The sequence below is a fragment of the Carcharodon carcharias genome, chromosome 2 (assembly GCF_017639515.1).
Source record: "Carcharodon carcharias isolate sCarCar2 chromosome 2, sCarCar2.pri, whole genome shotgun sequence".
NCBI lineage: Eukaryota > Metazoa > Chordata > Chondrichthyes > Lamniformes > Lamnidae > Carcharodon > Carcharodon carcharias.
In genome coordinates, this window is record NC_054468.1 from 60,731,376 (window position 1) to 60,758,414 (window position 27,039).

The window sequence follows — 27,039 nt, forward strand, 5'->3', positions numbered from 1 at the left end:
ATAGTGAACATTATGTACAAGTGATTAACACCTGTACCCTTGGCTTGGCCTAAATAGCCAAGTGGTTATGGGACTGGGTTTGTAACCCCAAGATCAAGAGTTCAAATCTCACAATGACAAACTATGAAACAATGTAACTTCATCTGAAACAGATGGAAATGGGTTTGTACTCAAAAGAGTTACATCTTATGGGAGACTCGCTGGCCTATAGGTTAAGATGATGGACTGGTTATCCATTGTGTTTTAAAGTGAGGGTTCGAATCCCACCTTCATCGTTAGATTATCAACTGTTTCAACCTTAATGCGGTGATGTTGCAGAAGTTCTGCCTGGAATCGCTGATGTGATTCTCCAACCCACGTTATGAGGCCAGATTGCACAGACTTTTGGGCACCGCGGGGACTGGGGTGCTTTATTGACCCCCTTAATCACATTTTGGTTTAACGTTTGTAAGTTTCCTTTAAGCTTAGTCTTTAGTTTTACAGCTGACCTGAATTAGGGGCTGTGCTTGATTTGTCCTTCATTTTGTTAATTTAGTTTAATTGTTTAACTCAAAAGAGTTATGGGATGCAGAGGCATAGTGGTAAGAACACTGAGCTAGCAATGCAGAGGCCCAGGCTAATGCTCTGGGGACCGGCGTTCATATCCCACTGCAGAGCAGTTGGTGGAATTTATGGGGGAGATAGTGACATAATGGTATTGTCACTGGCCCTATAATCCAGTGATCCACACTAATACTGGTGACATGGATTCAAATCCCATGGCTGCTGCTGGTGGAATTTAAATTCTACCCGAGGTAATTTTAGGTCTCGAGGTGGCCCAGGTGTGCGCTGGTCTTCCTGCTGAACGTTCCCCTGTTCGGACGGAATTCCACATTGGCCCCAAGCCCCGACCCGTCCCTCGGGTGCTGGTGCCCCACAATATGAGCCGCCTCGGGGACATGCCCTGTATGCCATTTGGCACGGTGTGGAGGAGCTTTCTGTACGGACTGCTGCTGCACACCTTCCATTTTCTCACCCTTGTTGCCGTCCGGCGGCGGAGGCCCCCGATGGGAGGCCCTCTACGGAGGTGTCCTCCCCCTTTCTATCGGGGACCTGGGTTGGAGAGTGTTGCATGCAGCAGTCCCTTATAATCGTAGAATGTGTAGGTTCATGAACTCCCAGGACACCTGCCCTTTTTGTGGTCTTGTGGAGTCCGTGGACCACGCTTATATAGGGTGTGGTAGGCTACACTCCCTTTTTAGTTATTTAAAAAACCTTTTATTAATGTTTTGTTTGCACTTCAGCCCCACGCTCCTCATCTATGGGCACCTGGTGCGGAAGGGGGTCGGGAAGGAGGAGGACCTCCTCGTGAACCTGCTCCTGGGCCTTGCCAAGTTGGCCATTAACAGGTCCAGGCAGCGGGCAATCGATGGGGGAGTCCTGCTCGATTGTTTGTCCCTCTTCCGCGGCTATGTTCGCAGCCGGGTGCCCTTGGAGAGGGAGCACGCGTTGTCTGCCAGCACTCTCGTGGCCTTCCATGCTCGGTGGGCACCGCGGGGACTTGGGTGTTTTATTGACCCCCTTAATCACATTTTGGTTTAACGTTTGTAAGTTTCCTTTAAACTTTGTCCTTGGTTTTACAGCTGACCTGAATTAGGGGCTGTGCTTGATTTATCCTAATTTTGTTAATTTAGTTTAATTGTTTTGACTCAAAAAAAAAGAGTTACACCTTATGGGATGCAGAGGCATAGTGGTAAGAACACTGAGCTAGCAATGCAGAGGCCCAGGCTAATGCTCTGGGGACAGGGGTTCATATCCCATTGCGGAGCAGTTGGTGGAATTTATGGGGGAGATGGTGACATAATGGTATTGTCACTGGCCCTATAATCCAGTGATCCGCACTAATACTGGTGACATGGATTCAAATCCCATGGCTGCTGTTGGTGGAATTTAAATTCTACCCGAGGTAATTTTAGATCTCGAGGTGGCCCAGGTGCGCGGTGGTCGTCCTGCTGCACGTTCCCCTGTTCGGACGGAAATCCACATTGGCCCCAAGCCCCGAACCCTCCCTCGGGTGCTGGTGCCCCACAATATGAGCCGCCTTGGGGACATGCCCTCTGTGCCATTTGGCACGGCGTGGAGGAGCTTTCTGTACGGACTGCTGCTGCACACCTTTCATTTTCTCGCCCTTGTCCGCTGCCCGGACACGCCCTGGTGTGCCTTGTTGCCGTCCGGCGGCGGAGGCCCCCAATGGGAGGCCCTTTACGGAGGTGTCCTCCCCCTTTCTATCGGGGACTTGGGTTGGAGGGTGTTGCATGCAGCAGTCCCTTATAATCGTAGAATGCATAGGTTCACAGACTCCCAGGACACCTGCCCTTTTTGTGGTCTTGTGGAGTCCGTGGACCACGCTTATGTAGGGTATGGTAGGCTACACTCCCTTTTTAGTTATTTAAAAAACCTTTTATTAATGTTTTGTTTGCACTTCAGCCTCACGCTCCTGATCTATGGACACCCGGTGCGGAAGGGGGTCGGGAAGGAGGAGGACCTCCTCGTGAACCTGTTCCTGGGCCTGGCCAGGTTGGCCATTAACAGGTCCAGGCAGCAGGCAATCGAAGGGGGAGTCCCGCCCGATTGTTTGTCCCTCTTCCGCGGCTACGTTCGTGGCTGGGTGTCCCTGGAGAGGGAGTACGCGGTGTCTGCCAGCACTCTCGAGGCGTTCCGTGCTTGGTGGGCACTGCGGGGACTGGGGTGTTTTATTGAACCCTTTAATCACATTTTGGTTTAATGTTTGTAAGTTTCCTTTAAACTTTGTCCTTAGTTTTACAGCTGACCTGAATTAGGGGCTGTGCTTGATTTGTCCTTCATTTTGTTAATTTAGTTTAATTGTTTTAACTCTAAAAGAGTTACATCTTAATAACATTTTTAACTCTGCTGCTACTTCTTGGTCCTCCACAGAGGAGGTAGAGGCAGCCGGCTGACTGCTATGTCCTGTTGTCTCTGATGACCTTGGTGGGCGTCCTCTGGAGAGATGAGACCTGGAGGGCCCCAGCCTGCTTTCGCAGTCCTGCTGTGTGGCGATGGTACTCAGATGGGCCAGACACTCCCAGAGCCACTTGGATGGATGGCCCCAGGGGTTACACCTACTGTTGCTCCTCTCTATGGATGCTCGAGGGCCCCTGGCTGACTCCTTGAGGAGAAGGCTAGCAGGCTGCCCTGCACCCCTCTCACATACACACTGTTGGAGGCCAACTATGGCGTCAGCGATGGAGTTCAGCCCGCGCATGAGTGCAGGAGCAATGCCCTGGACCAAGGTCTCCATGGTGGCCGTCATCCTACCAGTATTGACCTTGGTGTATTGGCAGGCTGGCGCTATCACCTCAGACTGAAGGCGAATAGACTGCTCCATCATGCCTTGCAATCTGAGGAGTGCAATGGACATCCTTCCTGATGTTCCCGAGCTTGCCTTTGCAGCTCCCCAGCAACTGTGACATGACTGAGTCCAGAAGCTCGTCATCTGACTCGAACTCAGCAGATTTCTGGCCTCCAGCAGTCCTCCAAGTGCTGGGAACCTGGGAAGTTCCTGCCGCCACCTGCTGTGGATCAGACAGTGCGCTGTGTTCACCATATTGTGATCCCAAGACTACTCTAAAGCTACGTCCCACCGAGCTGTGTGTCTCTGCGCTGGTGGAGGGTGTGGGTGAGCACTGTGACAGGACTTCGGGGAGGGTTTCAGCAGATTCCTCTTCTGAGCTTCCCTCGGGGCTTGATTGGAGGCCCTGGGTCGTGGACACTCTTGGCAGTTTCCCAGATGTGCCTGCGAAAGCAAGGAGAGATACATAGTGCACGGCAGTAGCCTGTGAAAGAGGACACATCACTCACAGCATGGTTGTCTGATGAATGTTGCATTGCTGGACCCTCAGTTGCTAGAGCACCTATGACCCCACTGTCAGCACAGGAATGGTCAAGATCCTCTCCTTGTTGGCCAGTTAAATGGCTCTATTTTCAACGTCCATGAGGACCTTGATGTCAGGCATCCCTCCATCAGTAAGTGACCTCTCCCTGTTGTGCGTCAGCTTGCCTTGCATGAATAGAGATGGAGAGAGTGCAAGCCTGCCAGGCCAGATGATAAGTATGCCTGGCATGTGTAGGTGGTGAGTGGTCCTATGGATGGGACGAGGACAATGAAGGTGTTGTGAGAGAGTGGATAATGATGTCTCTTGAACTGGCAGTGAGTGAGATCCCTGTGGATGTGTGATGGGTTTGTGAGTGAGAGAGTTGAGAATGATGAGAAGAGTGACTTACCTTGGCAGAACAGAGGAGATCATTCATCCTCTTTCTGCACTGGGTGGCTATCCTCTTTTGCAGGGCGTTGGCGCTGACCACCGCTGCTACCGTCTCCCATGCCAGGCCAGATTAGTCATGCTACTGTCCCTCCTGCGGCCAGAGCTGTGGTAGAGGACCAGGCCTCCACAGCATCCAAAAGGTGCTCGAGGGACGCGTCACTAAATCGGGGGGGGGGGGTGCGGGGAGCTGCAGCCCTTTTGTCTTTTGGGGCCACCCTGTCTTCCGTGTGGGCTGGAAGCACTGAGAGGTGTGTACGCGGCTGCATTTTAAATGTTATCCCCAGTGTGATGAAGTGGCGAAATGATGACGTGGTGGGCAAATGAGAGCCTGTCCTCCATCGAAACAGTAAGTTTCCCAGGAATGCATAATTAATGCGGCTAGTTTGGGACGATGTGGCATGAGAAGCTGCTATTTTGGCTGGCGGGTAAAACATCATTCTCCCCACCCACTTCCACACTTGGTGCAAATCTGGGACAATTCCACCCCATATTACCAAATGATTTCAAGACCCACCTATTAAAAATGGGCTTATAAATTAGAAGTTGCTTCAGTTTAAGTTTGGTGGTTGTTCTGATTCATAGCATTGTTTTTCCTTTATTGTATAGAATATTTTTATGGAACTTTCACGATCTATGAATAACATACATTGCTGTTTTGTTTTCTCCTATCATTTAGGTTTGGCCAGGTGAAACTGTCTTCCCTGACTACACAAACCCTCAGTGCATTAACTGGTGGGTGGAGGAATGTGCAAAATTCCACCAAAAAATTAAATATGACGGACTTTGGATTGTATGTTCCATTTTTATCTTATTTGTTAATCTTTATTTATTTTACTCTGTTTATGAAGTCTAATTGTAAAGCTTTGTGAATATATGTATTATATTTTGCTATATCTCTCATTTACAGGATATGAATGAGGTGTCAAGTTTCAAGAAAGGTTCGATAAAAGGATGTGTTAAGAATCAATGGAACTATCCCCCTTTCATTCCAAGTAAGTTTAATTTTTCAATGAAATGAGTTTTTTTTTGGACTACAACAGTGCAATGTTAATCTGTGAGTGATTAGCATGGATGTTCCCAGGACCTGCTGGTCCATGTTTCAAAGATGTGTTCAAATCAGCTGGAATAACTATGATAAAAGCAAAATACTGCAGATAATGGAAATCTGAAGCAAAAACAGAAAATGCTGGAAAACTCAGCATCTGTGGAGAGAGAAACAGAGTTAACTTTTCGAGTCCGTATGACCCTTCTTCACACCCACAGATGCTGCTAGACCTGTTGAGTTTTTTCAGAATGTCCTGTCTTTGTTTCAGTCAGAATGTTTGACATCACGATCCGGCCACTCTTGATACTTCAGGGACACACAACCTTTGCACATACATTTGAACTAGCAACTTTCCCAGCATGGGAAACCATAGGACACATTGGAAGTACCATTGTATCATTTATAGACTGTGGGGCTGCTGTAGCAGCTTGCACTGGCTGTGCTATGAAGCTTAGTTTCATAGCTTGCATGTTTTGTTTCGGAAATTTTTATATTCCTGTCATTCTATACCAATGAGCAGAATTTTATGGTTCCCCATCAGTGGGCTTGCAGGTGGGGGGCCCGTAAAAATCCCTGGATAACCTTCCCACTGCTCTCCCACCTACCCATTACATGTCCACAATTTTATGTGAATCAGGTGAGACCTAAGGCAGCCCACCCACCGTTGCCCCAATTGAGACTCTTAAGTTGCCAATTATTGCCCACTTAAGGGCTGCTTCCTTCCTGGCCTTACTACCGTAAACCCACCCCCCAACCCTGGCCTCCCCGCGGCCTATCAGTCAAGACCCCACCCCTCCAGGTCAGGGGTTCCCAAACTGTGAGTGATGATGGATGAGATTTTGGGGTTGCGAGCTCCAAGACTATAATGTGGAGATAGACTCTGAAGGGAAAGTCCTGGTGCAGGCTCCGAGGTCCCATGATACCTGTATCTGATTTTCTCCCCGGTTTGCAGTTCATTGGAAGCTGGGGGGAAGCGAACAAGTTTCACACAAGCAGCCTCAGATTTTGCCATGGGTGCACCTGATATTTTTTTTCCTGCTTGAAGCTTGTTGGGAGAGGTAGGGAATGAAGATTTGTTGCTTCAGTGTCTTCCGTGAATTTTTTTGTCTGGCTTGAAGTTCTAACTAAGTTTTAATGCTTCAGGTTTGGTGTGGCCCCAGTGAGAATTTGAGGGGTGTGGGAGTTATTGAGTGTGTGTGGGGGGGGTGGTGAGTGGTGAGGAGGGTGGCCTTCAGTTGTTGAGCAGTGAGGGTGACTTTTGTTGTTGAGTGGGGACTAGGCAGTGCCAAAATGAAACAAAACAGCAGGATAGTCGGCTTCTCTATTTAATTATTAAAGTGCACACTTTGAACATAGGAAAATCATGTGTTTTTAGATCTTGTGAAAATGTTATTTTACACACTACACCTAATGAGACATGTGGGCATGATGCCGACCACTGTGCTAAACTCCCTCCCCTTCCAATGAACTTTGAGCCAGAAAAAAAAAGTCGAGTGTGTTCTTTATGGCCTTAGAGCTTGCAAACCCCAAAATTTCTGCCCCATTGGAGTCATGACCCATGTTTTGGGACCCCTGTCTTAAGTAAATGTCAACTTCCAGAATCACTTTTTATCCTTTGAATTACTGCTGATGGAGAAAATTATGTGGGGAATATTTACTTATTTCTCTGCATTGTCACCTGGGATTTAGTTTTGAGACTTGAGAGTGAGGGATCCTAATCTGCAGGGAAAAATCTTGATACATATCACAATAAAATTAAGTTTATGGGACAAAATCCATACACAAAGGAATTTGCACTATAATTCTTTAGCTGTTGCCACAGAACTTTAGGTGAAGCATGTGCCAAAGTAATATGTACAATCTTTATATCTTTGGAAATCAACATCCATATAATAAAATATTTTCTTTTGAAGGGATTCTAGATAAACTGATGTACTCTAAGACCCTTTGCATGGATGCCAAACAGACTGGGGGAATGCATTATGATCTTCATAGTCTTTATGGACACTCTATGATACTTGCAACTGAACAGTAAGTGTTAAATGTAGGAGTACAGGTACAGACCTCTATTCTGGGGACTTTGGGACTGGACGTGTGCCAGGTAAAGGGATTTTCTGGGTTTGGGTCTGGGAGGAGTCAGGTGGTGCATGCGGGGGAATTGGATAATATTTAACTGAAAATTAAAGCCGAGCTGATTTCTCTGCCGAGCCAGACCCAGCTGGGACAGGGAAGGGATGAGGTATAGACCAAGCCAGCTTCTGCGCTGTTAATCCTGACATCAAATAAATAAGGCCATGCCTAAAGAGCAGGGGATCAGTGTGCCGCCATCTGAATGCACAGCGTACTGGAAGTACCCCTCCGGCTTTGAATGTAGCTGCTTTTTGGCCCTTCCAGATTTTGGGATGCCAGGTAAGGGGTCCAATACCCAGACATTTCAATATGTTGAAGTGAGTCAGCATTGAAGTGTGAAAGTTTGTCAATGATTTTATTCTTCTGCTGCATGAAAACTCATAAACACTATCACAAGATTTGAAAGGTTCAATCCCAATGCTCTGCTTTTCTGATTGTGCCCAGACCTTGTGATAGATTTTCATCTTGCGGCTGAACTATAAAATTGGTGTTGGGGATCAACCACCCATTGTAGAAGCCACCTAATAGTTGTTTCTATTCAAATCAATGTGAAGAAAATCAGATGGTTTGTATAATGGGAAGCTGATCTACATTTCCAGTTTTATAACAAGGCAACATGTTAAAAATCTGCCTCACACAAAACTCCTTACATTACTGCTTCATTCATGCATTCAGCATTCTGTATTAGATGTGTCAGCTTAGTATTTGCTTTTGTATGTGTTTGAATTATGAGAAGGATGCACCATTAACTGGATAATTTCATAGCTACCTTAACCAAGGATCCAATATTTGATAGTAAAGGGTGCTGAAAGTGATTGAAAAGTCAGGATTTATCTTCCTAGGACATCATGTGGTTACAACAGCCAATTTTATCATAGAAGCATAGAATTCTACAGCACAGAAGAAAGCTGTTTGACTTATGATTGTTAGAGCATTTCTCTGAAGAAGCTTGTCACCTTGTCATATTCTCCTATCCTTTTCTCATATCCTTTTTGTTTCAATACTAAATCATTTCCCTTTTAAAAATTAATGTAAATACTTTTGTCACCTCTTAAGTAATTTCCATATCCTAATGACATGTTACACAAGAATATCTTGCTAACTTCTCCTTTGTTTGATTTATCATGATTTGTAATTTCAAAAACAATATGTGCATCCTATATAATATGGACACCAGTATTACCTGCATGCACTGTGCTATTTTTAAAACACTATTTTGCCAATTAAGGGCAGGTAAGCTTTTTTAACCATATGAAAGAAACTGGAACATTAGCAGCATTGTAATCAAACAGGTTGTGCTTTTGAACTGTACTCTTTTTCATTTTGGAACTTTAAATTGCTCATTGCGTTATCTGAAATTCTGCCCTAACTTATGTACTTCATATATTTTAAAAAGCCAGCATTCACTCCAGCAGTTACTGGCAGAATGGAAAGAAAAATAATCATATAAGTTGGCTTTAGAGAGTTCCTCAAACTGAATTTGATGCAGAGCAAAAGAACAATAAAGTTCTGTAATAAAAATAAACACCTATCAATTTTTCTTTCTCTCTTTTCTTTGCCCATTTGCTCAGAGTAATTAACAACGTGTTCCCTGGAAATCGAAGCATTATTCTTTCTCGATCAACTTTTGCTGGGTCAGGAAAGTACACAGGACACTGGCTGGGAGATAATGCAGCAAACTGGAATGACATCAAGTGGGCAATTCCAGGAATGCTAGAGTTTAATCTCTTTGGTTTTCCATATGTAAGTTGATTTAAGAATACATTTCCAAGTTGGTATTGAAAACCATAAAAGTAACATTCATCTGGTTGTCTGCAAGTTTTAATGACAAATCTCTTCTGTGTAATATTTGGCATGTATTATTAAGATTACATGATGCCAGTCAAAACAAAGATTTATTTAATGGAGTCGAGCTTAGCTGCTTACAGAAGTTGAACAACCACAATCATTTGATGTACGAATAGAATCACAATTATATTTCCTTTCAACAGGTAGGAGCAGACATTTGTGGTTTCTTTGATAATTCAACTGAAGAACTTTGTAGGAGATGGATGCAGGTTGGAGCGTTTTATCCATTTTGTAGGAACCACAATGCTGAGGGATATAAAGTGAGTTCTCATAAGTTGATAATGAATATTTAATTGCAATAGCAGAAAATGCAAATCATGAAAAATATCTATTGACTCATTAATTAGTGTAGTGTATGGTTGGATTTTATTTATAATTATGGTATCAAAATTCTTTCTTTTGTAAATCTTATTTTTTAGCCTCAAGATCCTGCTTCTTATGGTGAAAACTCTCTTTTAGTGAACAGTTCCAAACATTACCTGAATATTCGGTACACATTGCTTCCTTACCTTTACACACTGTTTCACAAGGCTAATGTCTATGGTGACACTGTAGTCCGACCGCTGCTTCATGAGTAAGTTCTTTAGAAAATCATGAATTCTGATAAGTATCAAAACCATATCAACATATTATCAGCTCGTACTAGTGAAATGAATTCACTGGCAAGACATTGAATTTTTGTGCATTGAAATGTCAGCGCATCTTATCTCATTCTCTCTGCTTAAAAAGTTTGATCTTGAATGAATGATTTCCATTGAAATTAATTTAAGGAGAAGATGGAAGATGAAATCCACCTAAGTCTAATCAGTGTGAATTTGGCCGAATGGATTGCTCATTAGTTTGATTTTCCAATTGATCTGGTTTTTCACACCAAATATTATCTGACACCCATATGATCTGAACCATGTCATCTCAGGATGATGTGTGAAAGGCCAAATGCTCCCCACAGGAAATCACATCAGGCTATTATTGCAAACCTTCCAGCAAGCAGTGTAAGATGGAATTGTCAAAAATCTAGGAAGAAACTACCTTTCTCAGCTGATAGATGAAAAACATTGCACAATATTTGGGTTTCAAGATACTGAAAAAGACATTGGAAAATGTTGGTGGGGTGTCGTAAAATGGCAAGGAAATTAACTGTTCAGGGTAAAGTTCATGAATAGGACATGCGTGGATGAGATTTGTGCAGTTTGTCATTATAGCATGCTTCCTACACATCTGGAACTTACTTTAACATATACCAAATAGATGGATACTTTCTCTTCCACACACCTTAGCTAGGAATCACAAACAAAACAAGTCTGAGCAGAATTGATCCAGTTACCAATAAGCAAACTTGATCTGCATTACTGATTCCTGCTATTGAGTTGCTCATATCCTAAAATGCTATAGAAATATGGGGTGGAATTTAATAGTTGCAGCGATGGCTCCTCAGCATTTTCAAGGTAGATGTGCCGCTTTAGAGTGCCAACCAATCATAGGCTGCTAGTCCTCCAGTACCAGCAGTGTTACCAGGAGTGGGTGGCCACCAGTACTGCAGCAGGGCCCAGGAGCAGGATCATAGCTGGAGCCCTGGAGGAAAATTAGCTTAGGTGAGGGAGAATGGGGGTCAGTTTAAAGGACATGTGGGGGTTTTCCCATGTGGACAGCCTTTGCAGCTAGCAGGTCCCTCCGCTACCAATAGTTTGCCAATAGGAGGCCCCCTCCCCACCCCCTCACAACCAGGCCACAGGGATAGGGGTTGCCCACAAGGCATGGCTCTTCACCCACCGCCAGGCAGGAAGACCATTATCAACTTAACCCCATTTTTAGAACTGCGTTAACTATCCAGCTCCTAAAATAGCCTGCCCTTCGTCTTTTCCAAATACCATCTCTGCCTAACCTCCTGGTGTGAAATAAGTCAACTGTACCTATGTCCTTGCAAACTATCTTCCATAATCCGCATAGAATTTATCAAAGTCAACAACTTTCTTTGCATTCAAGTGAATTAACTCCCACCCTCCTATTCAACTTCTCTGCAGCTTTTGAGACAATAGATCACAATAACCTCCTGCATCATTCTTGAATGTCAGTCACCTGTAAAGGACTCATTTTATCTGCCTTAATACCATCAACCTTCTGTAATGGCTTCTCCTCCCATTCATAACAATTACCTCCAGCGTGCCCCAATGATTCCATTCATGGTGCTTTCATGCTCCTTTTATGTGCATTCCTTTCTGAAATGATCAGTGTCCATCTGAAGTTTTACTGATGATGCCCTTATTTATTTCTCCACCATCAGCCTTATTTCACTTTGCTGTTGGGACAGTATGACCTATAATTTGTAGAGCAGCTATAATATTTTACAACTTAACATCAGCAAAATTGTTCTATTTGTCTCTCACTAGCCATTCACCACCCTAGACTGTGATCTCAAACCTATCCCTGAACGCCTACATAAGCTCAGCTTTACAGTGTATTTTGTTTGACCCTGAACTGAACTTCAAACTCCACACTGAGTCCGTAACAGGACTGCTTACTTTCACCCCTGAAATATTCTCAGCTCTGCTTCTATCTCAATGGCACTCCAGTCAAACTGTCAATCATGCATTTTTCACCTCCAGATTCAACTTTTCCAGTTGCCTCCTCTCTTTGCCACTTCCAACTCACCAAGAGTTCACTTTGTTCCCTTCCTTCCTAAAATTCTACTCACTTTTCACTTTGATTCTTCCATCCCCCATCCCCTCCCCAGGATCCCCCACACAACCCTCCTATGATATCTGTCCCTTGGTGCATTCATTTTAAAATCTCCTCATCTTCAAATCACATCACAGTCTCACCCCTACATTTGTGACCTCCTCAAATTCCTTTCACTGCTTAATCCTTCCAGTACTCTCACATTCCTCCCCATTTTATTTTTACTGACATAGTCTTCATACAACTTCCCACACTCTGGAACTCTCTCCCTAAACCTATTTGTCTTGTTACATTTAAAATCTTCCCTGAAGCCGTTCTCTTTGACAGCACCTTCAACTACTTCCCACTTCTTCTTGGGCCGGACTGTCTCTCCCTCAACTGTGTAGTGCCTTGCAAGATTTTGCTATATTAAATATACTGTATAAGTATTAATTATTCTTGTTGGCAAAATAGGCTGTGTGCTTCTGACACAAGCTTTATTATACTAGCTTATCAGAAAATGTAGAAGCAGTTTGGTTCCGTATTGCTTGTTCCATTGTAGTTAACTGCTGCAATTAGGGATAAAGTAGCAAGTTCCGTTTTCCAGCATGTTCATCCATAACACACCATTCAAGTGCAACTACATCCAAATGCATAAATCGTTTTATCTTTTACAAGGTTTCCTTCAGACAGTGCAACATGGGCTGTCGACCGTCAGTTTCTATGGGGCCCTGCTCTTCTTATCACTCCTGTGTTGGACCCTGTAAGTTAATTAAACTACCATTTTTAAAATATGTACAGCTATCAGTAACTTAATAACAACAAAACCTTTGCTACTCCAGTATTGTAGAATATGAGTAACGTTGATTTTTCAAATACCAAAATGTACAATGTAAAAAATTCTTATTAAACATTTCATTGTATACTATGCCATTAATAACTAGTCAGTTTCACTGAATTTAATATGATTTTACCTGTATGTTTTTTTTCTTTTATTTAGCTGTTTACCTCACTCTTTTAGATCTCTTAAGCCATTTGTTATTCCCTAGCTAAGAAAGCAGGTAGACAACCTATTCCAGGCCTGGTTGTTATTGTTCTGTATGGTTCTTCTCAGAATTAAGCAAGACTGGTATGAATTACTTGCCCTCCAATTTCTCTGGTGTTCCCAATGAGTGGTAACCTAGCCTTTACTTTGTGCCTACCCTCAATAATTTAATGATGGATAGACTGATGGAAACATTTGAGGAACATCCAGATGCAGCAAAGTGAATGTATGACCTGCTCTGGATTCAGGAATTAAGATGGAGCAAATGAGCTTATTTATCTGTGGGTTATGTGATCTAAAATTGATCACCACTCGCGATTGGGTCCATGCCGCCATTTTACCCGGGTGAGCCAGTTAAGGCCCGCCCAGCGTACTTCACAAGTCCTGTGCACAGTGGGAGTGGGTGGGCGGCAGCGGGTGTGCTCAGGCTGCCAGGTCCAATGATGACCCAGTAGCCTGCATAAAGGAAGGCCCTGGCAGCCTCGGAAAGGCTGCTCTCGATGGCTGGGTGAAGGGTTGTGCAGAGGGGCAATGAACATGCAAGTCCGTTGGGTGGGCCATGGGGACAGGTCAGGCCAGAGGGTAGGTGAGATACATGAGGCTGTACTTGGCTTGCTGTCCGTGGTGGAGGAGTATACGCGGACGATCGGCAAAGCAATGAGCCACATGTCCGAGCGCCATGCATCTTCCATGGAGAGAGTGGCGACTCTCATTGAGAGGCCCCTCCAGGAGACCCGTCAGGGCTTTCTGGGGATGCGCTCTGACCAGCAAGCCCTCACATCAGTAATGACCTCAGCTGGTCATTGCCAGTGTGGGAGATGGTCTGGCCATCAAGTTTCCCAGCTGGGTGCCCATCCATCCATGGTGATCAGGGAGTTCTGAAGTGACCTCACGTGAGCGCAGCAGCTACCTGTTGGCTCTGTGGGCACCTCTCAGGTCACTCCGGATGAAGGCGGCAGCTCCTCCACCCCTGTCCCAGTAACCATAGTATCCAGTGAGGCTGCAACAACTGGGAAGATGGCAGCCCCCTCCCAGGTGGGGCCAGCACATGCTCCATGCACTAGAGGACAACCATCAAGGTCATCGAGGCCAACAGGACAGCAGAGTCAGCAGGCTGTCTCAGATGCCACTCCAAGCGCTGGGGCAGCACCAAGATGCAGCACCCGGAAACAAAAACATAAGGCACCTTAGGGTTTTTCACTGCTGCTTTTATGTTGGCTGGAGATGAGGTCCTTATGATTTGTTCTGATTTGTAACACTATTGTCTTTTTTTTGCATAGCTTTGTTTGCTTGACATATTAAATTCAGATATGTCACCATGGCTGAGGGTGCCTCTTTTCTTCTGAATGTGGATGGTTTCCAAAAATGTAATGGGAGCTTTGTTGGACATTCAGCTTTATTAACAAGGCCCTTAGTTACTGTTCCTAATCTGGCAGATTTTGCACTTAGGTGTCGAGAATGGAGCATACAGCCCAGGCTTGTCCTGGAGGTCCAATAGTGGTGTGCTAGCTGAAGGTTTGTTGGATTAAAGCCTCCCAGGTGTCCCTGCCTCCCTGCAGTATGCCCGGGTCAACATTTCCTTGTGCATGTTCATCCTTGGACTCATTGCTAGACTCATCATGTGCCGCCGCAGCCACTGTGTCAACATCTAGTGGAGTCGGTGACTAGTGGAGTTCCGCAGGGGTCAATGTTGGGACCACAACTTTTCATTTTATACATAAATGATCTAGATGAAGGAACTGAGGGCATCCTGGCTAAGTTTTCAGATGATACAAAGATAGGTGGAGGGACAGGTAGTATTGAGGAGGCGGGGAGGCTGCAGAAGGATTTGGACATGTTAGGAGAATGGGCAAAGAAGTGACAGATGGAATACAACGTGGGAAAGTGTGAGGTCATGCACTTTGGTAGGAAGAATAGAGGCATAGACTATTTTCTAACTGGGGAGAGAATTCAGAAATCTGGAGTGCAGAGGGACTTGGGAGTCCTAGTCCAGGATTCTCTTAAGGTTAACTTGCAGGTTGAGTCAGTAGTTAGGAAGGCAAATACAATGTTGGCATTTATTTCGAGAGGACTGGAATATAAAAGCAGGGATGTGCTGCTGAGGCTTTATAAAGGTCTGGTCCGACCACATTTAGAATATTGTGAGCAATTTTGGGCCCCGTATCTCAGGAAGGATGTGCTGGCCTTGGAGTGGGTCCAGAGGAGGTTCATGAGAATGATCCCAGGAACGAAAGGTTTAACATGTGAGGAACGTTTGAGGACTCTGGGCCTATACTCGATGGAGTTTAGAAGGATGAGGGGGGATCTGATTGAAACTTACAGAATACTGAAAGGCCCGGATAGAGTGGACGTGGGGAAGATGTTTCCATTAGTAGGAAAGGCTAGGACCCGAGGGCGCAGCCTCAGAGTAAAGGGAAGACCTTTTGGAACAGAGATGAGGAGAAACTTCTTTCGCCAGATAGTGGTGAATCTATGGAATTAATTGCCACAGAAGGCTGTGGAGGCCAGGTCATTGAGTGTATTTAAGACCGAGATAGATAGGTTCTTGATTGGTAAGGGAATCAAAGGTTATGGGGAGAAGGCGGGAGAATGGGGTTGAGAAACTTATCAGCCATGATGGAATGGCAGAGCAGACACGATGGGCCGAATGGCCTAATTTCTGCTCCAATGTCTTATGGTCTTCATCATCCACTGCAATCCCCCTTTCCAGCGCAAGATTGTGAAGAACGCAGCATGCAACCACTATCACCGACAAACGATCTGGGAGCACTGGAGAACGCCCCCTGGGTGGTCCAGGCATCGGAAGGGCATCTTGAGAAGACAGATGGTTCTCTCCACCACACTACAGCTCTTGAGGCATGGCTCCTATTGTACCTCTCAGCTTCTGAGGATGTAGGCGCCATGGGAGCTGCCTGGGTAGCTTGCACAGACTTGTAGAATCAGCATCCTGTGATCACACACTATCTGCACATTCATGGAGTGGAAGCCCTTCCTGTTAACAAAGGCACTGGGCTCACCTGCTGGTGCCTTAATGGCCATGTGTACAGTCTATTGCACCCTGGATGCTGGGGGAGCCAGCAATGGCCACAAAGCCTCTGGCTTGCTGTGCCTGACTTGGCTGATCCCAACTGAATTGGATGAAGGTAAGTGCACGGCTGAACAGAGCACCTGTAACCTACCTGACACAAGTGTGGACAGCTGATTGGGAGACACTGCAAAGATCACCCACTAACCACTGGAAGGAGCCAGTCATAGAAGTTGAAGGCAGCTGTGACCTTCAGAGCCATTGGCATGGGGTGTCCACCCACACAGTTAGCAGAGATCTCGGGCCCAATCATCTGACAGATATAGTTGACTGTCTCCCTTGAGAGATGGAGCCACCTTCGGCATTGCACCTCAGACATAACTGCTTCACTGCCTGGCAACAGGATAGTGGCATCTTCTGCGGCCCCTTCAGCCTTGGTCCACCTCTTGGCCCCGCGCCCCTTGTGTCTGTGCCTGTCCTCCCAAAGGTGACTCCCTGGAGGTTGAATGTGCACTCCTGGTCTCCTCCCCCTTCTAGCCCTCCCTCTTCAGAGGAGCTGCCTCCAGTGGGCAGCTCAGCTCCCATTCTCAGGCTAAGGGAAGGCTTCCTGAAACCTGCAGGTCCAGAAAAGATTACTCGCTGCTGACCTGAAGGTTAGGAGTCCAGACAAAGCAGCTGGAATGCGTTTTAAAGTACTGCAGATCACACAGGCAAGTTTCAATAACTTTGAAAAATAAATACTTGACAGTGCACACTTGCGACCCCAGTGAGCCCTCTTATCCCGCCCGTGGATGAGGTTTATACAAATCTCTCTTACCCACCTGCCCGTTGCGCCCATGCGCTAACCTGAAGATTGCATGGGCGCTGAAAAATCGGCATCGATTGGTGAGTCAAGGGCCTTAAGTGGCCCGTTAATTAATGGCGGGCATTCATTGAACATCATTGCGCGCCCGCCCAACAAAATATCGTGATGGCACGCAGTGATGTCAGGACACTCGATCAATGTCACCGCACATCATTTTACGCGCAGACGTGCGGGGCCTGGCCCTGCACACCAACGGGAAAATTCTGCTCTATGTCTATTTTTTTATGATCAGTTTGATGTTTCATCTGCAAAATGGCACCTCTGATTTTACAGCACTCCCTCAGTACTGCACTGAAATGTCAGCCTATGTTCATGTCTCTAAGGTGGGGCTTGAACACAGATCCTTGTGCCTCAGAGATGTGAGTTAAGACCTGCGGCTAACAATAGTGCAGCATTATGCCACACCAGAAGCCTGATGGCAATAGATCGCTGCCAGTCCAATAAGAAAATGATGCCTTTCCTATTTCACTTTGCAATTTTAAAATTTATGCCAATGCTTCTTACATGCTTTTCTTTATTTTCAGGGTACGGAAAATGTCACTGCCTACGTACCTGATGCTGTTTGGTATGATTACGAAACAGTAAATATCCCTTTAATTCAATTTTGAAGTTAATAAATTCTTATTCCACAGTTGAATGCTCCTGCAGTGGAACAGCACACACGAGGAACACTGTCCAATAAATCGTAATTCAACCGCATCAAATTTTCCATTTACTTAAATTAATGGATAGCAATTTGTACACTACAGGCCCACAATTTCCTGTTGGGAACTTTCAAACCTGAATGAGTGCTATCATTTTTGAGAAGTAAATATTTCTCTTAACCACCTGTTACATCAAACGGACTTATTACAGATTAAGTATACTTTGAGCCAGATATCCAATATTCAATGAAAATGATAATAGTTACTGCAAGAAAAGACTTAAGATTTTCATCCTTTCCCCAACATTAATTTTGCTGCCTCCATGCTGGCTTATTTTCTTAAAGAGAAGGGGGACACCTAATCAAATTAGTTGAGAGGAAGCAGGTAGACTATATTTGCCTGCCAACCTTTTCTCTCCTCCAGCATGAATTTGTCTATCAAAATGAGGACTTAGTGGCTTGACTGAAAGCCCATCACATTTGCCCAACAACAGGTTACTAACTTGAGTCAACAGAGAATTCAGCCATGTGACCTTTCAATGGTTGCCAAGTGCTTATAATTGAATCTAATATTCTTAGCATCTGTTTTGCTTAATTTTGTTTTTGACAGAACTATGTACATATGTGCAGCAGTTTGTATTAAGATATGTCCATCAACTACAAAATATGTCTATTCTTTCAGGTCAAAATAACCAATCTTAATTACAGAACAGAATTTACACTAGACGTAAAGATAAAGACACATGGATGCAGATGTTATATTTAATAATCTTCTGGGCTTCATTCAATTTTCCAGTGCTGTGCCACCCTAATTAATAACAAAATGCAGCATACACACAGTCTAAAAAAGCTATTTATTGTTAAATTAGGGTGTTGCCATATCTTCACGAAAGCAGTTTGTGAATATGCATATTCCAGGAGATAAATTGGGACTTCATGTCAGAGGTGGATTTATCTTCCCAACACAGCAACCAGCAAAAACCACTTTTTATAGGTAGGTTCAGCCAGATTTATGCTTAGCTTTCCTGATGATTAACACACTTATGTTAAAATATCATAGATGATGACATGTCATTGAATTGCATCAAATAAATATTTTATTCTTATACTTAGTCGGAAGAACCCCCTGGGTCTCCTCATCGCTCTTGATGAAAAAGGAAAAGCTAGTGGAGAGCTCTTCTGGGATGATGGAGAATCTAGAGGTATTGTATTAATCGTTATAGCATGTTACAATCCACAATGTGCAGTTGCTTTGAATACTGGCTATCCACTAAACACCTTTTCACAAGTCAGATTAAATAAATAACTTTCTCCAGAATATTGTTGTGATCCTGGACTAGACCCCCAAGTTTTTAGTAAGATCTGGTTAAGGACCAATAACATTTTGTTTAAAGTAGACAAAGCTTGCGACTCAAGACACCTGCTAAGAGAATAAAGCCACAAGATTCCACAGGTTTTGAACAAACAAAAATAAATTTTATTATACAAGATCAGAAAGATAAAACGAATTACAATATCTATCTTATACTCTAACATTTGGGGATAACATGAGGTACACATAAATTAACAGGCAAACTGTGGTCGAAAAACCACACTGTACACTAAATAGCAAACCTGACCAAGACAGATCCCACGGATTTCTCAGCAACTCACCCAGATGTCAATAAACACTGTGAGTCAACCAAACTTGTTGGAACTCACTCTCTCATGAGGGATTCCAGTCTCCACCTTTGAAGATCTAGCCTTGTAATTCTCTCCAAAAGTCACTCAAACGCAGACTGCCTCAATGACTGCACACCTCTCAGGGCTTCAGTCTCATCTCCCAAGCCTCCATCCCCCTGGATTCCTGAGTCTGCACTCAACCCTCTTTTTACTGGCACAATTTCAGCTCTTTAATAGCTGCTAGCTTCACTGGATTGGCACTACCCCTGGATTTCACCAAGTTCCAATCTCCCCAGCTACACCAAGCTATAACTGGCTCCCAGGTCGTCTTCTGAGCCGAGGGATGCCAACGCTCCAGGATTGGCCTGGAATCTCCAGGAATTGAAGATCAATGTCCAGGATACTGCTGTGTGCCACTCTGGAGAAAAATCATTGGGACATTAAAAAAATTATTTTTTTTGTCATTTTCTTTGGACACTTCTCTTTACCAGATATAAAAAATATTGAAAACAAGTGGAAAGGATGGTTTGGCTGACAGTCAAGCATCACCTAATTGGGTCTTTTTGCTTTGCATTTGGCGTAGGAATACAGTGCGTCACAAGGATAACCAACTAAGGGCAAGAATATGGGGACAAGTCAAGTGATGAAACCTCCAAGAATGCATTTAGTTATAGTTGGCAATCCTATCTGAGTCCTAACCCTTTCCAGCACGGAGCCAGGGACCTTCTGCCATCTTCTCAGCTTCCCAGGACATCTCCTGAGCCCCAACTACACAAAGCCAGCTAACAGCAACACTCCTGCTGCCTGGAGCCTGCTAACAGCAGCATCTTTTCCCTTGCTATAAAACACTCACTCCTCCAGTAAACACACATAAATTGAAACCCTAGAACTTGTTAAAGCTCAGCCTATTTCCATGACAATGTAATCTTCCAGGGCTTACTGAATGCTTTGAAATTAATCGTAGCTTTAACTCCCAAAACAAAACAACGCTCTGGGCTGCATTCCTTTGGCAGCAGTGTGGACACCTCGGGCAGAATCGTCCCAGATTTGTACTAAGTGTGGTAGAAGGCGAGTAAAACAATGTTTTACCCACCTTACCCACTGGTTGTGATGGCGGGTTTTCATGCTGTATCGTCTCAAACCCGCCGCATTACTTATGCATTCCCGGGAAACACGCTGTTTCCATGGCGAGCGGGCTCTCATTCGCCTGCCATGCCGTCACCTCGCCGCTTCATTGTGCCAGGCACCACGTTCAAAGTATGGCCGTGCTCATTTCTTCCAGCCCATGACTGCAGCAAAGCAGACATGGCTCTGAAAGGCATGAAGACTGCAGGAGTCAAGCACCTTTTGGATGCCGTGGAAGCCCGCTGTGATGTCCTTTAACCCCTCTCTGGTTGCAAGAGGGGCAGCTACATTACCACTAGGTAGATGACAGCAATGGTGATCAGTACCAATGTTGCATAGAAGAGGTTGGCCATCGAATACAAATAGAGGGTGAATGATCTCATCCATGCAGCCAGGGTATGGTGACCATCTCATCACTCTAAACTCTCACACTCAAGCTCTTCACACATTCACTGGCATCTCACTCACTGCCAGCTCAAAGGACATCACCACCCATTCTCACACACATGTCCAACCGGCCTCATCTCCTCAGGAGACTGCCTCCTCAGCCCTCACCATCTTGAGGCCATTTGCACAGATTAGCGTGTGCCCCCACACACACCCTGGGGTACCCTCCTTCCCCAGCACAGCCCTCGTCCTGCAGCCTGTTCCCTTGCCTGAGGCCACTTCTCCCCCTTCACCAAGCAAAACCTTGCTCTGCAACCATTCAAAAGCCACCTACATATGGCTGATCTGGCAGGTAGAGACCTGCCCGTGAGCCCCCCCTAAAAGTGATGTGGTGCTGCCAGTGAAGCTGATGACTGTGAGTGCTGCCCGAAGCAAGGTAGGCAAACAAACTTTGAAGTCCTAAGCAAAGTGCAGCCCGCCAAGTCCACACCTTATATATGCTGTTGTGAAACATGTCAGCGGGAAGGGCTGGTTTACAATGATATGCTGATATATTACAATGAGGTTCCCAACATCTGATGGCAGGGAACACGGCCTGCCGTCAGCGGGCGGAGCAAACAATTGCAAGCTGGTTTCACAACGTCATGAAACCAATTTTTGGCCTTCTCACCCTATTGTCCGCTCACACCATCGAACACGGTCAATGCTGACAGGCACTGAAAATCCTGGCCCTCGCCTCCAATTCTCCAACTAAGTAAGCCCGTCTGCTGTTTTATGAGTTTACCTTTCTTGCTATTAACCTCTTAAGTCAACAAGGCCCCAACCTTTTGTGTACTAATCTTCAAACTGCTTTAGTTGCATTTAACCCATTTTCCATTGTTAACTTTAATCTTCCCAGAACTAAAAATTACCTCTCAAATATTGCTGTGACCTAGGTATTTATAACAATTTTGCCTGAAAAGATGGAGACACTACTTCCAACTCCCTTTTAACCTACTATTCAGAATCATTTCTACATATATTGTCTGAGCCATTTAGCTTATTTCTCAACTCAGATTGTCATTTCAAAAGAAGTTTCAAACCTGTTTAGCACATGGCTGGTGAGCTAATTCAATAATTGTTACCCGAAGAAGTGACCTATTGTTGTTCTTCATTCTCAGCCCTGAATGCTTTTAAATATATTTCTTAATTGATGGTTTTAAAATCCTCAACTCTATCACTGGTGTTTCTGATGCAGTGTTGCTGAACAGTAAATTGTGCTGATTTTACCTTTCAGATACTTTCCAAAATGAAGTTTACACTGCTTATCAGTTTACAGCTACAGAGGTTAGCTTTTTCAAATTGATTCAATTATAATTTCTAATCGTTATTCTATTACAAAATTTGCTGCTCAACTTGTACAAGGACCACATTTCTCGGATTGTTGGTTGAGTCTTTTTACAGAAATATATGTATCCCTTTAAATTGCAAAAGTATACCCTTGCTAAAGTGAGGAAATTATTCTCAGACCAATCATTTTTATCTTCATCAATTACTTTCCAATATTGTAAGGGACTATTACCATATCAAAATTATATCATTACATAACCAATGGCTGGAAAGAAATCAAGGATGAAACTTTCAGGAAATTAAGTGAAGTTTCCATGAATAAAAGAGTTGTAATACTTGGGAATTTAGAGTATTTTAAGACAAAAACCTGTGATCATAGTAGATAAAAGCTCTTAGAATGTGTCCAAAGACTGTTTCCTTCATTATCATGTTACATATTTTTATAAGGAGGGATGCAGCTTTAGATCTGGTTGCAAATAATAATGCAGGACAAATAAATTATCTTAAGGTAGGAGAACAGTTAGGTAATAGTAATAATGACTTCAGTAGGTTTACATGGAAACAGATAAAGGAAAAGAAATGCCAAATAAAAATAGCCCAATATGAAAGTATTGGACTGGAAATTATCTTATTTCAGTGAGATGAACAGGAGCAAGCCCAGATTTAATCCAGGTTTAACCTGAAATCTTTGGAGGATGTGAGTGTGGCATGGCTTTTAATTGTACTTTGCATCTTGACTATGTGCCCTGCTTGGGTGTAGGTATGCAGTCAAGATGCACCATAAGAGCTGTCGGCTGGTGTGAGAGTTTAGCACTGGTGTGCTGCAAATGGGATACAAGCTGGCAGGCTGCAATGGGTGGCATGTACCAGTTATCTGGCTCGTCTTATTTTTCTGGTTTCCTTAATCACAGTATTGTGGCATCACTGAATCATACAGCATAGGAGGAGGACATTCAGCCTGTCATCCTTGTACTGGTTTTTGAAAGGGTAGTCATACTTAATCCCACACCTCCACCTTATATCCATAGGCAGGATTTTACAGTCCCACCAAAGTCAATGGACTTTTGAATGGCTTGCCGCATTTTACAGCCCCACCAAAACGGGGCTGTAAGATTCCACCTCATAACTCTGTAAGTTCCTGATGCTCAAGTACATGGCCAACCCACTTTTAAAATTATTTATGGAATCAGCTTCCACCATCTTTTCCAGTATTGAATTACAGATCCCAACAAATCTCTGAATGAAAATATTTCTCCTCATCTCTCTTTTATAACCTTTGCCAATGATTTTAAGTCTATAGCCCCTGGCTATTGACATACTCGCCAGAAGGAATAGTTTTTCTCTTTCCACTCTATCAAAACCTCTCATATTCTTGATAACCTCTATGAGGTTACCTCTCCAAAGAGAATATACTAACTTTTCCAATTCATAACTGAAGCCCCTCGTCCCTGGGAATATTCTGACAAACCACCTCTGAACTTTTTCTAAGGTCTTTACATCTCTCCTGATGTATGATGCCCAGAATTGTCCACAAATCTCCAGCTGAGACCTAACTAGTGACTTATAAAATTCTATCATGACCTCTACTTTTATATTCTATTAGTCTACATATAGATTCAAGTAACCCACGTGCTTTCTTTGTACCACCTTATCAACTTGTCGTGCCATATGTAGTATACTGTCTTTTCATATTATTCTCCCTAAATACATCACTTCTGCGTGTTGAACTCCGTTTGCTATGCTTTTGCCCATTTTATCATTCTGTCAATGTCATCCTGAAGTCTACCATTATCCTCATCACTACCTAGTGAGTTTCCAAGATCCTTTATCATCTGCAAACTTTATAATCCTGCTCCCTGGACCCGAGTTTAGATCATTAATAAAAATTTGCAATGAGTAATGGACCTAAAACTAACCCTTGAATAAGACAAGTGCAAACTACATCTCCCAGTCTCAGAAACGTTCGCTAACTACCACCCTTTTCTTCCTGTCACTGAGCCAATTCTCTATCCGTACTGTGACTTTCCCTTAATGTATGCAATTTTTTCCTGCATCTGTTCCCATATCCAAGAAGTATTTTTGACAGTAATACATCCAGGCTGCCATCACAGGCATGCTGTCCTATCATCTTGTGGGAAGGATGCTCAGAAGAGTCAAGACAAGCAACTTCTTCACACCTATCAAACACCTCCTCTGATCACGCTTTCATGTTATACTGTCCATCCTCTCAAATTTCACCTGACATCTATTCTCTCCAATCAGCGTTTCCAAAGATTGAAAATGTGGGTGAACCATTGTTCAACCTTTTAAAAAGGCTGCAGTATTTTTATTCCCATATATATCTGCCCAGATCTTCCATGAAGTGGCAACCAACGTTGGATTGCCACTCTGACTCTACTTTTCTGCACCTCGATGCAGCTTCACATTTCTGGCTGAGTCTTCCGAGCCCGGCTTCTCCGGAAAAGTGGAGCGTACAGTCCATTAGAAAGTTCCATCTCAGTGGAGTAGTGTTGGTGGAAGGCTGGACATGCCCCATTTTCACGGCACTGGCTGCTGTAAGTTTAAATGTCCATTGTGAATGTCAGTGAATGGGTGAATAGTTGAATGGATGAATGAGTGAACTGGTCGGTTAGTAGTGTGGGTAGGTGGGTGAGTTAGAGGTAAGTGGGTGGGATGGTAGGTGGGTGAGGTGGCAGTGGGTAGGGTGGCAGGTGGGTAGGGTGGTAGCTGGCTCATCATGTCAGGTTGGGGTGGTAGTCAGGTGGTGGGGGGTAATCAGGTCTTGGAGGGTAGTCGAGTCAGGTGGAGAGTGGTAGTCGGGTGGTCAGAGATTAACGTGGTTGGGAGGGGTGGTAGGGTCGGTGGGTTGGTCGGGGGGTAGTCAAGACGAACAGAAAGGTAGTCGGGGGGTGTCAGAGGGTGGTCAGGGGATCGAGGGGCAGTCAGTGTGAATGATTTGGGGTCAGTTAGAAGTTAGATTATTATTTTCCTATCTATCATTTCCTGGATAACTATCCAGGTAAGTATATTGGAATTGTCCAAACTCTCCGACTGAAACTCAGGCTGGGATTTTCCGGCTACATCGTGGCAGGGCCTGCTGCGGGAGATTCGGCAGCTCAGCCAAAACGCCATTGACTTTCGGCAGGACTGGACAATACCGTGATGAGTGGGGCTGGAAAATCTTGCCCTCAGAGTCGGAGCCTTTTGCGGAGGATCCCAGGGAGGAGGGGAATTTCCAGCCGGAAGTTCAAACTTCCCGGAAGTTCAAATTTCCTGGAAATGCCCACGGAGGTCAGTGTGTCGGGACTTCTACGGGGTGCTTACGCTCATCTTGTGTTGTGCGTCTGGTCAAAAATGATCTGGAGACTGGAAGACCTAGGCCAACATGATTTAACTTTAAGTGGCAGCTTACTTTTATGGTGGGAAGCAGCTTCCTGCACGCAATTCTGAAGGAGCTCCTCATTAAACTCCCAAAGTAAAACTCAAGCTGTACAGAAAGCCAGTTAAAAAAGGAGTTGTGGTCTAGCCTTATCAGATCCACCAGGACCAGTTCATCGCTCTGGTATTGTGGGTTTTGGGCTGTCAGAGATATCATGTCACTTTTTCTCTGGCATTGCTGAATTGGAGCTAAGATGAACTAGTACAAGTTGTAGCAAAGAAAAACATAGTTTAAGTGTCAAACCTTCTTAGTAAAACATAAAACAACTGAAAGTCACTCATTTCAAATGATTGGCAAATTATGCCATCTAATTTCTGGTCCTGATAGCATGGGGAGGATTTACTTGTTTCTGTCAGAATACTTAATGGATTATTTGTAGGCAAAAAAAAGAGAAACATTTGGATCAAAAATCAGATTGGCACACTTATTTGTATGCATTTTAGGCCAGATGTTACTGTCAATGTAACAGTGAGGCTAACGGTGCTCACCATTATTTATGCACAACTGGAACAGCATCTTCGGCTAAGGAGCAGATATATGTATAAGAGATCTAAAAGTTGCAGTCTGACTTGTGCCTCTGTTCCATTAGCCTAGTGAAAACAACATCTCACAATAGATACAAACTAAACCTGCCACAGACAATGGAGCTTTATCAATTCTTAATACCCTTTAACAACATGTTAGGTGTTAATTACTGCCAACCAATCTCTCTCTCGCACCGAAACTTAACTATTATAAGTGTGAACTATCATTCCTCCAGCTATTAGAGATTTTTAAAAATTAAGTTTTTAATATTTTTAAGATTATGTTCTGTCCCTCTTTTCTCTTTCCCTTAATCCAATCTTTCTTTTCCCCTCCTTATTTCTTTTTCTGTACCTGATTTGACATTCTCGCTGGAAAGAGTACAGAGGAGATTTACGAGGATGTTGCCAGGAATAGAGTTTTAGCTATGATGAAAGATTGGATAGACTGGGATTATTTTCATTGGAACAATTAGAAGCTGAGAGGAGATTTACTTGATTGAGTTATACAAAATTCTGAGGACCTAGTTAGAGTGGATAGAAAGGATCTATTTCCCTTAGCAGAGGCGTCAACAAACAAGAGGCATAGATTTAAAATACAGTCAGAAGCATTAGAGAGAGGTTGTGGAAAAATCTTTTTCACCCAGAAGGCAGTGGAAGTCTGAAGCTCATTATCTGAAGGGAGAAGGGGCAGAAACGCTCATCCCATTCTAAAAAAAAAACTGGATTTGCACTTGAGTGTCATAACATAGAGGGCTACAAACCATGAACTGGAAGGTAGGACTCGGCTGTATGTTAGAAAAACAGAAAATGCTGGAAACACTCAGCGGGTGACGGCAGCATCTATGGAGAGAGAAACGGAGTTAATGTTTCACCTGTGAATTTTATCAGAACTGGGAAAAGATAGAAATGTGATAGGTTTTGAGCAAAGGGTGAGTGGGCCAAGGACAAAAGGAAGGTCTGTGATAGGGTCGAAGTCAGGAGCAATTGAATGATAG

General features: G+C 44.1%; 1 protein-coding gene across 12 annotated transcripts in view; it reads left to right on the plus strand.

Moving 5' to 3' along the window:
- Positions 1-27,039, plus strand: part of si (sucrase-isomaltase (alpha-glucosidase)) — a 243,278-nt gene that overhangs the window by 114,202 nt on the left and 102,037 nt on the right. For all 12 annotated transcript variants that reach the window (XM_041216425.1, XM_041216411.1, XM_041216418.1 and 9 more), the window contains 11 exons: positions 4,999-5,112; positions 5,230-5,314; positions 7,281-7,398; positions 9,069-9,240; positions 9,489-9,605; positions 9,765-9,919; positions 12,679-12,763; positions 17,460-17,516; positions 18,448-18,572; positions 18,692-18,780; positions 22,029-22,078. In XM_041216425.1, the coding sequence (XP_041072359.1) occupies positions 4,999-5,112; positions 5,230-5,314; positions 7,281-7,398; positions 9,069-9,240; positions 9,489-9,605; positions 9,765-9,919; positions 12,679-12,763; positions 17,460-17,516; positions 18,448-18,572; positions 18,692-18,780; positions 22,029-22,078 (1,167 nt within the window). The remainder of the gene's footprint in view (positions 1-4,998; positions 5,113-5,229; positions 5,315-7,280; positions 7,399-9,068; positions 9,241-9,488; positions 9,606-9,764; positions 9,920-12,678; positions 12,764-17,459; positions 17,517-18,447; positions 18,573-18,691; positions 18,781-22,028; positions 22,079-27,039) is intronic.